At 31.7% G+C, this 15489-nt stretch overlaps 1 protein-coding gene across 2 annotated transcripts; it reads right to left on the bottom strand.

Moving 5' to 3' along the window:
- Window positions 1–297: 297 nt before the first annotated feature.
- On the bottom strand, window positions 298–2428 carry LOC146942914 (DNA binding / DNA topoisomerase type I). Of its 2 annotated transcripts, none has more exons than XM_085757020.1 (3): window positions 2053–2428; window positions 1169–1336; window positions 298–592 (listed from the first exon to the last, which is right to left on the bottom strand). In XM_085757020.1, exons 2-3 carry the CDS (start codon window positions 1292–1294, stop codon window positions 521–523), a joined length of 198 nt encoding a protein of 65 aa, XP_085613146.1. In that variant the 5' UTR covers window positions 1295–1336; window positions 2053–2428; the 3' UTR covers window positions 298–520. The 2 variants fall into 2 exon arrangements, with proteins under 2 accessions (XP_085613146.1, XP_085613147.1); XM_085757021.1 differs by having other exon boundaries at window positions 2236–2426.
- Window positions 2429–15489: the final 13061 nt, after the last annotated feature.

The raw sequence follows: 15489 nt of genomic DNA, 5'->3' as shown, positions 1-15489 counted from the left end.
TACTCAATTTCTCACTTCAATAAGACATGATTAACATGGGAGTTTGAGATTTTCTACTTCATCTTCTTACACGCTAGAACTTCATCTTTCTTGATCGTCTTCTTCATTTTTCACCATGACAGTTTAAAACAATTTCTACTTCATCTTACACGCCAGAACATCCATTCTTGGCGTCGCGCCATCAAAATGGCACTCATTGGAAGGAACAATCAGTTCATATGAGCAGCTTGAACATTCAAACCCACCATTGGCATAAGCTATCACAAATAATAACAATACAAGTAAAATAAACAAGAATGAAACTACAAACAATTGCCTCATTTAACACTGGGTATCACATATAATATGAATCATTGAAACAGTAAATTAGATTATATGAAGATTTTGCAGCATAAATTTCCGCTGGACATGAAAATAAAGAAACAAAACTTATTTTTCATGTAGAAGGAAAGAGTAAAAAAAAACGTTTTTCCACCGCATAGTTAGTTGTATTTGTATGCCTCCATCCATCTCATAGATTTCAGAATCTGAAGTTAGGATCTACATCAATTGCCCAAGCAAATTTTTGCAGCAAAGTTTTTCCAGTGAAAATCTGATTCAAGCCCAAAGAAAAATAAGTATGTCAGTAATAACTAATAAGCCAAAATTAAAATCAAACATTCAGCTCACCATTTTATAAAGATAATTAGATGGCTTAAATATGTTTTTATTTAGAAGGGCCCATCTATTTTTTTTTTTTCTTCGTTTTAGTCCCATCAAAACAAAACAAAACAAAACAAAAAATTATATGGATCAGTTCGAAACAAAAACAATATTTCAAGGACTATAACGAAAATAGTTTATAACATAGATCGAAAACATGAGAGAAAGGACTTCAGATGTGTACATTTGAATAAAAACACGACTCTAGTGCCATCCGTGAGTACATTTCTGAAAATATGTGTAATTTTTTAGAAATGTGGATGGAACAGTTGCTCCTCAAAAACATGTTAAAGACTATTTAGATCACTAGTCCAATTCTGGTGGGAAGCAACATAGCTTACGGCCTTTAAGCAAAGATCATACAAACAAGGGAAAGTCCAATAGAAGCTCAACTGTTAATTGGTTTTCATCAAATGGAGAAAAATCTATTGTAATAAAAACAGTTAACAAGTGAAGAAGTCCAGACCTTTTCAATAGGAACCTCATGCCGCTTGCACCAGGCAACTGATATCCTGGGATCTAGGTAGTTTATCTTGGACGTGCCAAGTGCCACAGTTTTTAGATCATCTTTTGTATGCATATCATGTTGCATTTCTCAATTTTTGCGCTGGTTTGAGTTATCCTTTTCTCTACCCTGTAGGTTACATAAATCACAATCACACATTAGTCATCTCATAATACCCTACGCTGCTATTTTCAGTTTCAGTAGTTGATCTTTCATCCTAAATCTGCAACACAACTGCAGATCCTACACGGACATCAGTATGCACAGAAAAATAATACATTACATGCATCATAATTGCGAGTATTTTTATCCAATTTTCTAACAGCAAGATACAGTTTGTAACAAAGCTTCTTTAATCAAACTAGCAATATTATATCACAGGGTGATTTATACAGCAAGATAAGGTTTGTAACAAAGCTTAAATTTCTAACAGCAAGATAAGCTTAAATTCTGATCAAATTATGAAAACATGAATGCTTCTAACTACAATATATTACTCAGACATACATACAGCATCAAAATCAAAACAATTATTTCAAAAAGTTCAATCATCTCACGAAAAGGATATAACACCGACACAGACACTTCAGATCAAATGCATGTCCGGTGAGCATAAGAACATCAACACATATAGTTTATACAATGACTCTCAAAACAATAAATTCTTATCATCATTCGACACTGTATATTGGACAAATCATAATCATATAGAATCAACGTTAACAAAATATTGGGCTTGGGATTTTCATATTTCAATTTATAAGCAACAACAGAAGCAAGAATAATATCTAAGATTTAACATATGAAAATAAGAAAAGCTATTCTACAATGACGAGAGTGAGTACCGTAAAGCTTGCCGAAGAACGAAAAGAAAATCAAGATTTGTGAAATCATCGAAGCATGAACGAATTGCATATTGTGAACGAAAACATAAAATCGTTAGAGTTTATGAGATTGTTATAACAAAATCACAAGCAATGAATCAGATTTTCAAAGGAAAATTAACGACAAATCAAAATTACAATTACCAGTTTATCGAGTGATTAGGGTTCATGAGATTTGGGAACTGAATAAGGATTTGGGAGAGAAACAGAATGACGATTGTCGATTGGTGATTTGGTTGCGATTCAGAGAGTTATGGTTCCGTTCCTATTTGCGTGTTCTCAACTGCACATGAAGAATGAAGAAGACAAGACAAAATTGAGAATTTGGGATTTGTGTTGATTGGGTCATAGTCAAAACATGTTTTTTTAATTTATTTAATTATCTTTTTTTAATCACTAATAAATTTATATCACCCCTAAAAAAATTATACTTGATTTTATGTGCTTCTACAATCCACATTTTTGCAGCATTTACATGAGTATTAGTAACAAACGTCATTGAGGCAAATTATTAACACCGATTATAGATTTCAGAAATTATTAAGAGTGATTATTTTTAGCACTTGATTTGTTCCTTATACTTGAATTGTCGTCCATACATATATGTTGCATGTTTGTATACATGTGCAACCTTGTGTGGATTAGTAATAGAGCAATGATATTCTAACAACCAAAAATCAACAACTTTTGTGACAACCACCAATTTTCAAAGGAAAAGTAGTTTGTTACACGGAAACCAAAGCAATAGAGAGAGAAAGTAAAAAGATAATGTGAGTATGAGAGATAAAGTTGTCACATAGGTTGTTACAAAATGGTTGTTAGAATATCATTTCTCTTAGTAATATAGCATTTTATCTTTTATAACCTTGATGTGCCACGTGAATTTCAATTCGAATGGAGTATATCATAAATTTCATTTTGAGGAAGAATTTATAAAAGAATGTAAGAGAGGAAATATAGCCAACCATATATATATATATATATATATATATACACACACACACACACACATTAAACAGCCATGACAGTCAGCTTTACATATTCATCACACCCATTCCCATCACTCAAATATAAATATAAAAACCATAATACTTCATCACACCTATTCACAGGGGCGGATCTGTGTGAGGCTGAGTGTGGCAGCCCCCCCCCCCCCCCCCCCCCCCCCCCCCCCCGTTTTTTTTTTATTTTATAAACAGAGCATAATTTTTTTTGAAATATACAGAGCATAATTATATAATATATACGTTCTATTTCGAAACATAATGTGAAATTATTCTTTGGTCTAGTGGCGCGACATTTGTGTTTCTGTTTGTGTTTGGTTGTTGTCGGTTCAACTTTTAACTTTTACGTTTTTTTGATAATTTTTTCCTGATAATATAAACAACATAAAAAAAATAAATTTACTTGTAAAAATAAGTTTTTAAGTTCTATAAAATTGAATCTTTTAAGTTTAGGTATTTACTTAATTTTAATATTTTTTTAGTCTTTATAAAAAAAATTCTTCACTTAGTTTTAGTCCCTTCTAAATTGAAATTTGTTTCATTATACTTAAACTCTTAAATTTTGAACAATTTTTTTTAGACCTGCTAAGAACACATTACTAAAGGTTTTTTCGCAAAAAAAATTAGTTTAAAATTTGATTTCTACGTCCATAGTTTTGCTGCTTTTATCTTGAACTTTTGTCGTTTATAAAGATTCATATTTAATTCATCTTATGTTAATTTTATTTTATTAATTAACGAGCCTTTTATAATGTTCTAAACGTGTGTCAGAAAAATTGTTCAAAAATTTATGACCGAGACTAAAATTACAAGTAATTTTATTTGTAAGTATTAAAAAATCTATTAAAATAATTAAGTAATGACTAAACTTAGAAGATCGATGATATATAAGTACCAAAAACATATTTAACCATTAAATCTTTGACCGTAGTTAAAAATTTTAACTGCCCCAAACGAATGGTGGCTAAAAAAAATCCCAATGAACGGTGGTTTATTTTATCTGAGAATTTATCACGCTATGATGAGAAAGTTTTATAAATAAATAATTACATCCATCGACCATATATATTTATATCTGTAAAAAAAAATACTTCAATCTTACATCTATGTGTGTGTATTTATTTACTATTTAGTCTATAATCTATCAGCTTTGTTCATGTGATAGCTTCTCAAAAATATAGAAGTAAGTTATTTAAAAATAAAAATAAAAATGAAAAGAACTAATTAACTTGATTGTGACCTATGTGTGTTTGAAAGTGACCAAGTGTTGGCATGTAGGTGATATTGTAATTGTCATGACGTGACAACAACAACACTTATAAATAGATCCTTTCTCCACTCAAAACGGTGAACTCAATCAACAAACAAAAAAGTAATGATATTTTGACATCCATTTGATGACAACTTTGTTGACAATCTTATTTTTCTCACTTGTTATTCGTCAAAAACAATGGAGAGAGAAAAAAGGAGAGAGAGGATAACAACATCATGCGAGTATGAGAGAGAAAATTGTTCAAAAGTTGTCAAAAAGTGGTTGTCAAAATATCATTTCTCCAAACAAAAACCAACAAGAAGAACCAACAATGGCTGACCGTATTGCTGATCCCAATCTTAACCGTGAAGATGCAATTAGAGGTGCCCAACGAGCCATCAAAAACTTGGAAGGGAGGATTAGAAACGCGGGTAATAATGTGGCCAGGATTGCAGAATTTGAGAGGCAAAAGCAGGTTCGTGAAAATGAGCTCCAGCAGCTCATTGTCTTGACGGTTGAGGAAAACAAAAAACGTGGCTGATGATGGTGTAGTTGGATGAAAACAGTCATGACAATATATATTTAGCTTATAAGATTAAGTAGTCTGTTTTTTATATTTATATTTGTGTCTGTTTTTTATATTTATATGTGTGTCATGTGAATAGGCAGGGGCGGATCTGAGATTAAATTATTAGTGGGGCTAATTTTTTTTTTTTAAGGAAGTAAGGCTAAATTTTTTGGAGAAATAAATATTAATAGATAATGCACAACTTAAATTACAAAATCTTATCTTAGAACTCGTGCGCGCGCACGCGCACACATTCACGCACACGCACGCACGCGCGCCACACACACACACACACACATATATATATGTGTGTGTGTGTGTGTGTGGCGCGCGTGCGTGCGTGTGCGTGTGCGCGCGCACGAGTTCTAAGATAAGATTTTGTAACTTAAGTTGTGCATTATCTATTAATATTTATTTCTCCAAAAAATTTAGTCTTACTTCCTTAAAAAAAAATTAGCCCCACTAATAATTTAATCTCAGATCCGCCCCTGCCTATTCACATGACACACATATAAATATAAAAAACAGACACAAATATAAATATAAAAAACAGACTACTTAATCTTATATGCTAAATATATATTGTCATGACTGTTTTCATCCAACTACACCATCATCAGCCACGTTTTTTGTTTTCCTCAATCGTCAAGACAATGAGCTGCTGGAGCTCATTTTCACGAACCTGCTTTTGCCTCTCAAATTCTGCAATCCTGGCCACATTATTACCCGCGTTTCTAATCCTCCCTTCCAAGTTTTTGATGGCTCGTTGGGCACCTCTAATTGCATCTTCACGGTTAAGATTCGGATCAGCAATACGGTCAGCCATTGTTGGTTCTTCTTGTTGGTTTTTGTTTGGAGAAATGATATTTTGACAACCACTTTTTGACAACTTTTGGACAATTTTCTCTCTCATACTCACGTGATGTTGTTATCCTCTCTCTCCTTTTTTCTCTCTCCATTGTTTTTGACGAATAACAAGTGAGAAAAATAAGATTGTCAACAAAGTTGTCATCAAATGGATGTCAAAATATCATTACTTTTTTGTTTGTTGATTGAGTTCACCGTTTTGAGTGGAGAAAGGATCTATTTATAAGTGTTGTTGTTGTCACTTCATGACAATTACAATATCACCTACATGCCAACACTTGGTCACTTTCAAACACACATAGGTCACAATCAAGTTAATTAGTTCTTTTCATTTTTATTTTTATTTTTAAATAACTTACTTCTATTTTTTTGAGAAGCTATCACATGAACAAAGCTGATAGATTATAGACTAAATAGTAAATAAATACACACACATAGATGTAAGATTGAAGTTTTTTTTTTTTACAGATATAAATATATATGGTCGATGGATGTAATTATTTATTTATAAAACTTTCTCATCATAGCGTGATAAATTCTCAGATAAAATAAACCACCGTTCATTGGGATTTTTTTTAGCCACCATTCGTTTGGGGCAGTTAAAATTTTTAACTACGGTCAAAGATTTAATGGTTAAATATGTTTTTGGTACTTATATATCATCGATCTTCTAAGTTTAGTCATTACTTAATTATTTTAATAGATTTTTTAATACTTAATAAAATTACTTGTAATTTTAGTCTCGGTCATAAATTTTTGAACAATTTTTCTGACACACGTTTAGAACATTATAAAAGGCTCGTTAATTAATAAAATAGAATTAACATAAGATGAATTAAATATGAATCTTTATAAACGACAAAAGTTCAAGATAAAAGCAGCAAAACTATGGACGTAGAAATCAAATTTTAAACTAATTTTTTTTGCGAAAAAACTTTTAGTAATGTGTTCTTAGCAGGTCTAAAAAAAATTGTTCAAAATTTAAGAGTTTAAGTATAATGAAACAAATTTCAATTTAGAAGGGACTAAAACTAAGTGAAGAATTTTTTTTTATAAAGACTAAAAAAATATTAAAATTAAGTAAATACTAAACTTAAAAGATTCAATTTTATAGAAACTAAAAACTTATTTAACCTGAGATTTAACATAACGTTTGTTGAAGATTCAATGCCAATGTAATAATTGATCGATGGCATTAATAATTGAAAGATTTAAAGTGTAAAAGTAAGGATCCACTTTTTAGAGCAGTGTTATAAACTTCACAGGGTAAGTACAAATAAAAAATAGAAAATGTTAACAAGTGCCCTTAGGGCACTTGATAAGAAGTTTAAAGTATACTTCATAAAAAATATACTCCATGTTGTATGTATTTTCTATTAACAAGTCATAAATTTGTGTCTCTTAAAAAAAAGTTATAAATTTGTTAAAATAACAATTCTTGAATATTTTCACATTTTACCGTAAATCAAGAGGTTTGTTGAAGTTATATACGGGTAATTGGAGATTTGACATGTTGTTCAACTTCAAGCTGGGTTGTTGAAAAGAATGATAGAAATTTTTAAAATGTTAGACAAAAAGATAAAACACTAACCCTTATTTACACTGATATTAGACTCTACTAGTAATTGTAATACTAGATCGTCTACCTGTGCTGCCGCACGAGTCATATATAGTTAAAAACACAACTCAATGATATGCGATATACTAACAAAATTACCTATGAAAGATATGAGATGCTCCAACAATAACACCAAAAAATAGATGTTCTAATAACTGAAAAGGTTTTAATAAGTTCATTCTTTTGATAATTCAACTTAGCCAATTAACAGAAAAATAATTAAAAGGAATTATCTAGAGGTTATAGCAATGAGGCCAAGCACTCAGATATCATATAAATATATTGACCACATCCTAAATTAAACATGGCTTAATAAAATGTAATTGGCACTCAGCAGAATTTTCATTAACATAGTAATACAAATAAATGGTCATAGTAATAAACAACAAAAACGATAGGGAGGATTTTGAAATAACATGATATTGATACCGAGACTTTGGATCTTGTTCCTGTGATCTAAAAGAACTTAGAAGTTGTTAGAGGAGTAGGTAAGATGATATGAAATATCATATGATGCACTTGAATGAAGAGCTACTAATGAAGCATAAAGCCATAAACACAATGAGTAATCTTCATCAACACTTCATGTCTTCCCTTTTCAGCCCCCACCCCATTTTTAATCACTGCTAACAATAGGGTTGTTGAATGGGAACAACATGCTCAGAAAAACAAAGCAAAACAAGAAACTAGTGAAGCTTTCATAATCATTAGTACGTAGCATAGTGTACTGCTGCTGAAGTCCTCACAAAATTATATGTTTACAATTGAAATTCAGAATTAAATATATTTGTCAAAAAATCTATATTCAGCTGAATCGGGAAATTGGAAAAGCATATTAAAAACCAGGATTTTTTTTTTTTTGGTAGCCATTAAAAACCAGGATTAAAGCAAAGTATAAGTCTACATACCTTTGTGTGGACAAACAGCTAGTTAGATTATTTCATAAAATTATGTAAGAAACATTAAAGAAAGAATATATGAATGTAATGGAAGTGTTAGTTTACTGGTCCCAAAAAACATATAGTAAAATATATGATCAAAGAACCAAAATCATAACACAAACAATTTTTTTTTTACAGAATATAGAATTTCCACCGCACATGTTCAATAAATAACTCTCAAATAATTAATCTTCATAAACCCAAAAATAGGAGTAATTTAAATAGCCGACAATTTAATAGAATCATGTACTGGAGCACTTGTTCGCATGAGATAAATTTTTAAGAGTTTAAAGTACACCAACCAAAAGAAGCTGATTGTGAATTCAATAAAACTAGTACTCCTATTGAGAATGGATCGATTTAAGAAAAAGGAATAAAGAGTGACAAGGGCGACCGCTCAATTACCGATCTTATTCCATGAAACGAATAAAAACATTATCAAATAATTAAGAAACGAAAAACTTGATTGATATATGTCGGATGCCGCTAGTGATTTTGACGAAACCATTGAGAGATGAATTTAGAGGTTTGGGAACGTTTCACCGATAGCATCGTGATTGGGGGCGATCGAGAGATGGAGGGTTTGATTCCTAAATCACGAAAGATGTGATTTAGGGTTTTGTGGTTTAGGAATTCTAAATCGTGATTTTCGATTCAAAAACGTGGTCGGAGGCTAGTTTTACCTCTTCCCACAGACGGCGCCAACTGTACTTGTCAAAGAGTACGGTATGAGAAAACTAGGGTTTTCTCGGTTTCTAGGGTTTTGGAATGATTATTGGATCCCTTAGAATTCTCCGCAATGGGGTATTTATAGCCAAGCTAATGGGCTTGGGCTTTAGCTGTTTAACTTCCGAGTAAAAGGGAGCCTTTTACGGTATTTTAGGCAGCTTCTTAGGGTTCCTAGAGGCTGACGAGGCGGCGCCTTTAATGTGGCTCGCCCTAGGCCTTGGAGCCCTTTTAAAGGGTGTCTGAGCCTTTATAGAGGGCGTCTGAGCCCTTCTGGAGGGTCCTTAAGCCCTTAGGAATATTATGACGGTCCACATACACTCACTTATTTTTTTAAGGTGTTTTTTAACAATATTCACCTTAAGGTGTATTTAACAACTTTTTAGTTATATCTTTGCTAAAACATACCTTAATAAAAACTAGTGGATGTATCTTAGCAAACCCCTTAATATTATTACAAACGATTAGAGAACGTGTTAGGGATGTAGCTTAGATGCTAGAGTGCTCGCTTAGCATGCAAGAGGTACGGGGATCGATACCCTGCATCTCCATTTTTCATGCTAGAGCGCTCGCTTAGCATGCAAGATGTACGGGGATCGATACCCCGCATCTCCATCTTTCTTATTTATTTTTCTTTTCTTGTGACTTATTTTGCGCGGGTCATTTATTTTTGTTTCATTTGTACGGGGGTCGATACCCCGCATCTCCATTTTTCTTATTTATTTTTCTTTTCTTGTGACTTATTTTGCGCGGGTCATTTATTTTTGTTTCATTGTCATCTAAAATAAAAGGCCTATTTGGTTATTATCCGGTTCAAGTAATCGTCCATTCATTTTTGTTTTTTTGGATAGAATTATAGTCCATTGTTTATTCTTTCTTGTTTTTTTAGAGAAAAGTCCATTGTTTATTCTTAGATAGTACATAAAGAAGAAAAAAATTAATCAAATAATAATAATAAATAGAACCCCTCGAAAAGAGAAGGACCCCTCAAGAAAACAAAAATAAATAGGACCCCTCAATAAAAAATAGGACTAAACTTACTGACACTTTTAGTATTTATTAGACACAAATAAACATTTAATATAATGGTTTTATAATGCAATCTTTTAATATAATTTTTTGTAGGTGCTTTGTATTTTTAATGGAAACAGTATGACCAGTGGGTAAGGAATTGTTTCTGAGTTTTTTCTATAAAAATAATATAAAAAATAAGAAATAACCTTGCAACATATTAGAGGAATCCTCTGCTCTACATTCGAACTTGCTAAAGTGAGGGCGTAATTAGAGGTCCTAGGTCATCTTTGAGAATACATTAGCAGAGAAAACTCGGTTAAAAAAAAATCAATTAAGTTACAAACTTTTTATGTAATTATATAGCGATAACTTATGATTTATTTTGGGTAAGGCATCACCCATGGCCCTTGCCCAGCTTTGTTAATGGAGATATTTTTCTATCTTATTAAAAAAAGAATAAGAATTGATGCTTTGTGTAAGTGAGTTTAGCTCAAATGAATTGTCACAAATATGAAGTGCATGTTTTAATGGTATTGTTGCTTTGCGTAAAAAGTTAATTACTACATTAAGAGAATTGATGATTTATATTATATCACATGTGCATGAAAGCTAATGTGAAAGTTATTGTTATTCTTGCTTAACTTGATATAAAAAATAATCGTGTTTCTAAGTTGTGCTAAAACATTTCTAAATTGTTTTTTATTTCTCTAATACATGAGATTATTAAAGAAATCAAGTGAACTTTATTTTATAAAATATCATTACTTGTTAAGTTTGATGTGAGTTGCAATCTAATACAAAAAATTTAAAGTATCTTAAAGGGATTTAACTGCCATCTCATTTGTATTTGATTTACTTAAACCAATGATGGTGAATCAAACTTAAAGCTTAATGTGTTTCACACACACTTTAGAATTTATGCACAATCATCTTCTTTTTGTTCAAATTTTGCTGTAGTCTTCCTATACAAGATCTAACAAAGTGTTAATATTCTTTTATTTATAGCGAGAGAATAACTTGTCTCTTCTTTTATTTTGAGAGGTCTAGTAATTTCACTCACTCACTTAAAAATCTTTTACTCTTGTCCCATAGTTTTGTTTTCCTTATGTGATTAAATTTCCCTTTTCTCATATTTTATTTTAGTTCGTTTGAATATCTATTTAATGCCCTTAACCGTCCCAGAGGCACTGGTTAACATTTCCCTAAATTTAAATATCTCAACATCCACTTGCTCTTAGTTTCTAATTGTCGCGGGAAGAATATTAATTAGGTATAATGTTGTCTCTAATTAAGTAAATATTAAATAGACTCTAACTGCGTACTTACCCATGCAATCTAAGCCTTAGATTTTTTATTTTTTGGACCCTTGAGAGCAGGGTGCTGTTAAGCAATCACATAATATTGGAACATAATTAGTGATTATGACCTTGTGATTTATGAATCCTGCTCTTTCCCCAAATGGATTTGCTCGTTCTCAAGTGAATTTCCGAAATTGCCCCTGCGTGAGTTAACTCAGATGAAAAAAGAAAAAAAAATCACGGGAGTTAAGTCCCGCTATTGGTAATTTCCTTCTCTTATTGTTGTGTCTGTTTTGGGGCTATGGCTGCTGTCTTGTGGGCTGGTTAGGGAGTTGCAGGGCCGTTCCTAGCATTTTTGGGGCCTTAGGCATAGTTTGAGAAAAAGTTCTCTTACATAATACATCATTAACTCTTTTAGTTTGTTGTTATGATTTTATTAGCGCTTCATTTCGTTTTTTCTTCGCTTTTCACTACAGGATACAAGTTTTTTTAGGCAACATCTTCAAATCAATCAAATAATTCATAGAAACCAAAACTAAACAAAATAGCATAGAATTAGAGAACAATTGCTCATGCGAAGTAGACTGAAATTTCTTTAGTAGACTCATTTTCAACTAAAATATAATTTGTTTAACTGTGAAGATTCCCCCAATTTTCTAGATAATAAATATCACCAATATTTTTAATATTAGTGAGACACATTACTAGGAACAAAGGGCCCCAAAAAATATCAAAAATTTCTTGGCACGTTATCATGAACAAAGATTTTATTTGGGAGGGTGTAAATAGAAATTTTTGTTTTATATATGGTATATATAACAAATTGCATCAAAAGGGCCAAAACAATACAACCCAGTCTTCAATTACAATGTTTCGGGCCTGTTGTTGGTATATTTTACTATATACACACCGAAATATCCAGTTCTTGCTATATACAGCCTGGTAGATAAAAAAAATTTTAGGGCCCCCTACAGGCATGGGCCCTAGGCCGTCACACTCCTGGCCAATGCCTAGGGCCGGCCCCGGAGTTGTTTGTTCCTTATTTTTCTTTCCTGTTATTGCCTTGAAGCCTATACGCTGAGGCCTGTTGTTGTTGTTGGTGTTTCAGCTGCCCCTTCCTCTTTTCTTGTGAGGTTGGGTGCTTTAATAATATTTTGGCCATTCATAAAAAAAATAATCCTGCTCTTCAATAAATAGATATAAAAATATGGGTTAATTATGTTTCTAGTCCCTATAAAATAGCGACCTTGTAAGTTTAGTCCCTACTTAATTTTAATAGCATTTTTAGTCCCTAATTTTTTTTTCTGCACTGAGTATTAGTCCCTACTCAATTCAAATTTGTTTAATTTATGCTTAAACTCTTAAATTTTTGAACAATTTTTTGCAGACATGTTTAGAACATTACTAAAAGTTCGTCCGCAAAAAATTATTGCAAAATTTGATTTCTACATCCAGATTTTATTACTTTTTATCTTTAACTTTTGTCGTTTTAAAAAATTCATATTTAATTCATTTCATGTCAGAAAATTCTAAATTTTAGTAAACGAACCTTTCATAGTGTTCTAATCTTGTCTCAAAAAAATCGTTCAAAAATTTAAGAGTTTAAGGATAATTAATCAAACTTTGTTTTAGCAGGGACTAAAATTATAAGTAAATTTTTTTTTATAGGGACTAAAAATGCTATTAAAATTAAGTAGGGACTAAACTTACAAGGTCGCTATTTTATAGGGACTAGAAACATAATTAACCCTAAAAATATTGTGCTTTAGTTATATATTGCTATGACTACACACCTGAAACCTTCGCCATTTCAATGGAACTGGAGGAAGTTGTTGACTAGTATTGATATAAAAATTGAAGTTTCACTAATTTGGAATAATAAGAAGCAAATGAAAAAGTACTAAGCATAAAAACCACCAGGAATTGGAGTGGTGTGGGTCGAATTTTGGAAGTATAGAGATTGCTAGATTGGATATGGTTAACTGGTGTGTGTGAGAGAAAAAGGGAAAAAAGCAATGAAGAAGATAGAACTGGTGATGGCAAAGGAAAAGAGAAAAACAAAACGGGCGTGAGTTAACTCACGCTGGGTTTTTAGTGTGTTTTTTTTTCAGCGTGAGTTAACTCACGCTGGGTTTTAGTGTGTTTTTTTTCAGCGTGAGTTAACTCACGCTGGGTTTTAATGTGTTTTTTTTCAACGTGACTTAAGTCACGCAGCGTGAGTTAACTTACTTTGAGTTTACACTAGCGCAAGTTAACTTGTGTAGGGGTATTTTGGTCTTTTCACTTGGGAATGAGCAAAAACGTTTGGGGAAAGGGATTCGTGATTTATATATAGCTAACAAATATAGCAGACATATACACTTGCTATGTTAATTATATATAGCTAACAAATATAGCAGACATATTTGCTATGTTAAAATTGTCGAATTAATTAATTAATTAATCTTGCCAATGAATGGAAAAGAAAGAGAAGCCTAGAAGAATGATGTTCACTTGGGTAATTTTTGGCGTTTTGCTTTGCGAATCCTGCTCTTTCCCCAAATATTTTCGCTCATTCCTAAGTTAAAAGACCATAATACCCCTACGCATGTTAACTTGTGCAGCGTGAGTTAACTCACGCTAGTGCAAATCTCATTTATTCTCAGCGTGAGTTAACTCACGCTAGTGTAAAACTCAATGTCAGTTAACTCACGTGAATTAGAAAATACACAACGTGATGGGCACTTGAGCAGAGATAAAAAAAGTGTAGAATCTAATAGAAAGACCATAATATTATGAGCTCTTTTGATCTAATGGACCATGCAAAGGGGACATTTGCATAAAATAACGATTTATTTGAATTTTCCTATGCTATGTATCTTATTTGACAACACTTGGTAATAAATATCATATTGTAGAACAACAATTTCTTCAAATTCTGCTATTACAGTGTGTTATTTGACAACAAAGGCAATATTTCATTAAAATTATGATTGTGTTGGAAATTTCAGTCCTTGATATTAATTTCAGTCCCAAGTCAATTAAAACAGTGGTATCCCGAGCTAATTTCAGTGTGTTTTTTCAACGTGACTTAAGTCACGCAGCGTGAGTTAACTCACGTAGCGTGAGTTAACTCACGTAGCGTGAGTTAACTGAGTTGTAATTTACACTAGTGTGAGTTTACATGCATAGGGATATTTTGGTCATTTCACTTGGGAATGAGCGAAACCATTCGAGGAAAGAGCAGGATTCTTGCTTTGCTTTGCCCTTTCTGCACCCACGTGAACCATCCTTCATTTGTGTCCCCACACAGATCCTTCGTATCTATACGTGGACCCTACGACCTAGCTCTAAGCCTCTACTTACTTAGGAAAACGCATATGTCTTGTATTTTTTCTAGGGAGCTTCTACGGTACACTTATAAATTTAGGTGTATCAGTACTCTTGCTTTTTAAAACTATAAATTAATGATAATTTTATGAAATAAATAGTTATTTGTCGGCATTTATATTTTAGAAAATATCATTTCATAAGAAAAAACACATCATTTATTGTTTATAAGAATCATAGTAATTTTTGTACATATTATCGTATAAAATTATCAAAGTTCTCTATTATGAACGATAAAAATTTAAAAAAATTCAATTTTATTTCATCGACGTTTTTGGTGAATAAGATTTAATCATTACAAATTATAAAAGATAAAAAATAATATTTTTAATAAAAAACAACTCATTTAACTATAAATTTAAGTGTTTGGTGTACCGGTACACCCAAATATGTTGGGTGTACCGTAGAATTTGCCTTTTTTCTTTGGTAGGATGGCAGAAGGAAAAAAAACCTTAAAACAACGATACGATTAATACGGGTGTTAAGTCTTAACATCGACTTCAATTTTCATGGAAGGAGTTTGTCAAAAGATCATACGTAATTTTAAAGAACGTTTGACTTTGGTAAAAAAAATATACTCAATGAACCCTCTCTAAACGCATGTTAAAAATATGTTCTTTTAAACTAAAACTCTTATCAATGTATACGATATGTTGTGATTAGCTCATTATTGTAATTTATATTGTAATTACGTTAGGATTAATTAGCCTTTATATGTAATTACTTTCTCTGTCTCCTATC

The sequence above is a fragment of the Medicago sativa genome, chromosome 3 (genome assembly GCF_051527215.1).
Source record: "Medicago sativa cultivar Bolivia chromosome 3, Bolivia_mono, whole genome shotgun sequence".
In the NCBI taxonomy this organism is placed as follows: Eukaryota; Viridiplantae; Streptophyta; class Magnoliopsida; order Fabales; family Fabaceae; genus Medicago; species Medicago sativa.
This window is presented reverse-complemented; position numbering and strand designations above follow the sequence as displayed.

Bases quoted from the DNA above. Each gene is read 5' to 3' on its own strand.
- LOC146942914 (XM_085757020.1), bottom strand. From the start codon at position 1,294: ATGCAACATGATATGCATACAAAAGATGATCTAAAAACTGTGGCACTT. The intron at 593-1,168 runs GTCTGGACTTCT...GGCTTGAATCAG, and splicing joins ATGAGGTTCCTATTGAAAAG to ATTTTCACTGGAAAAACTTT.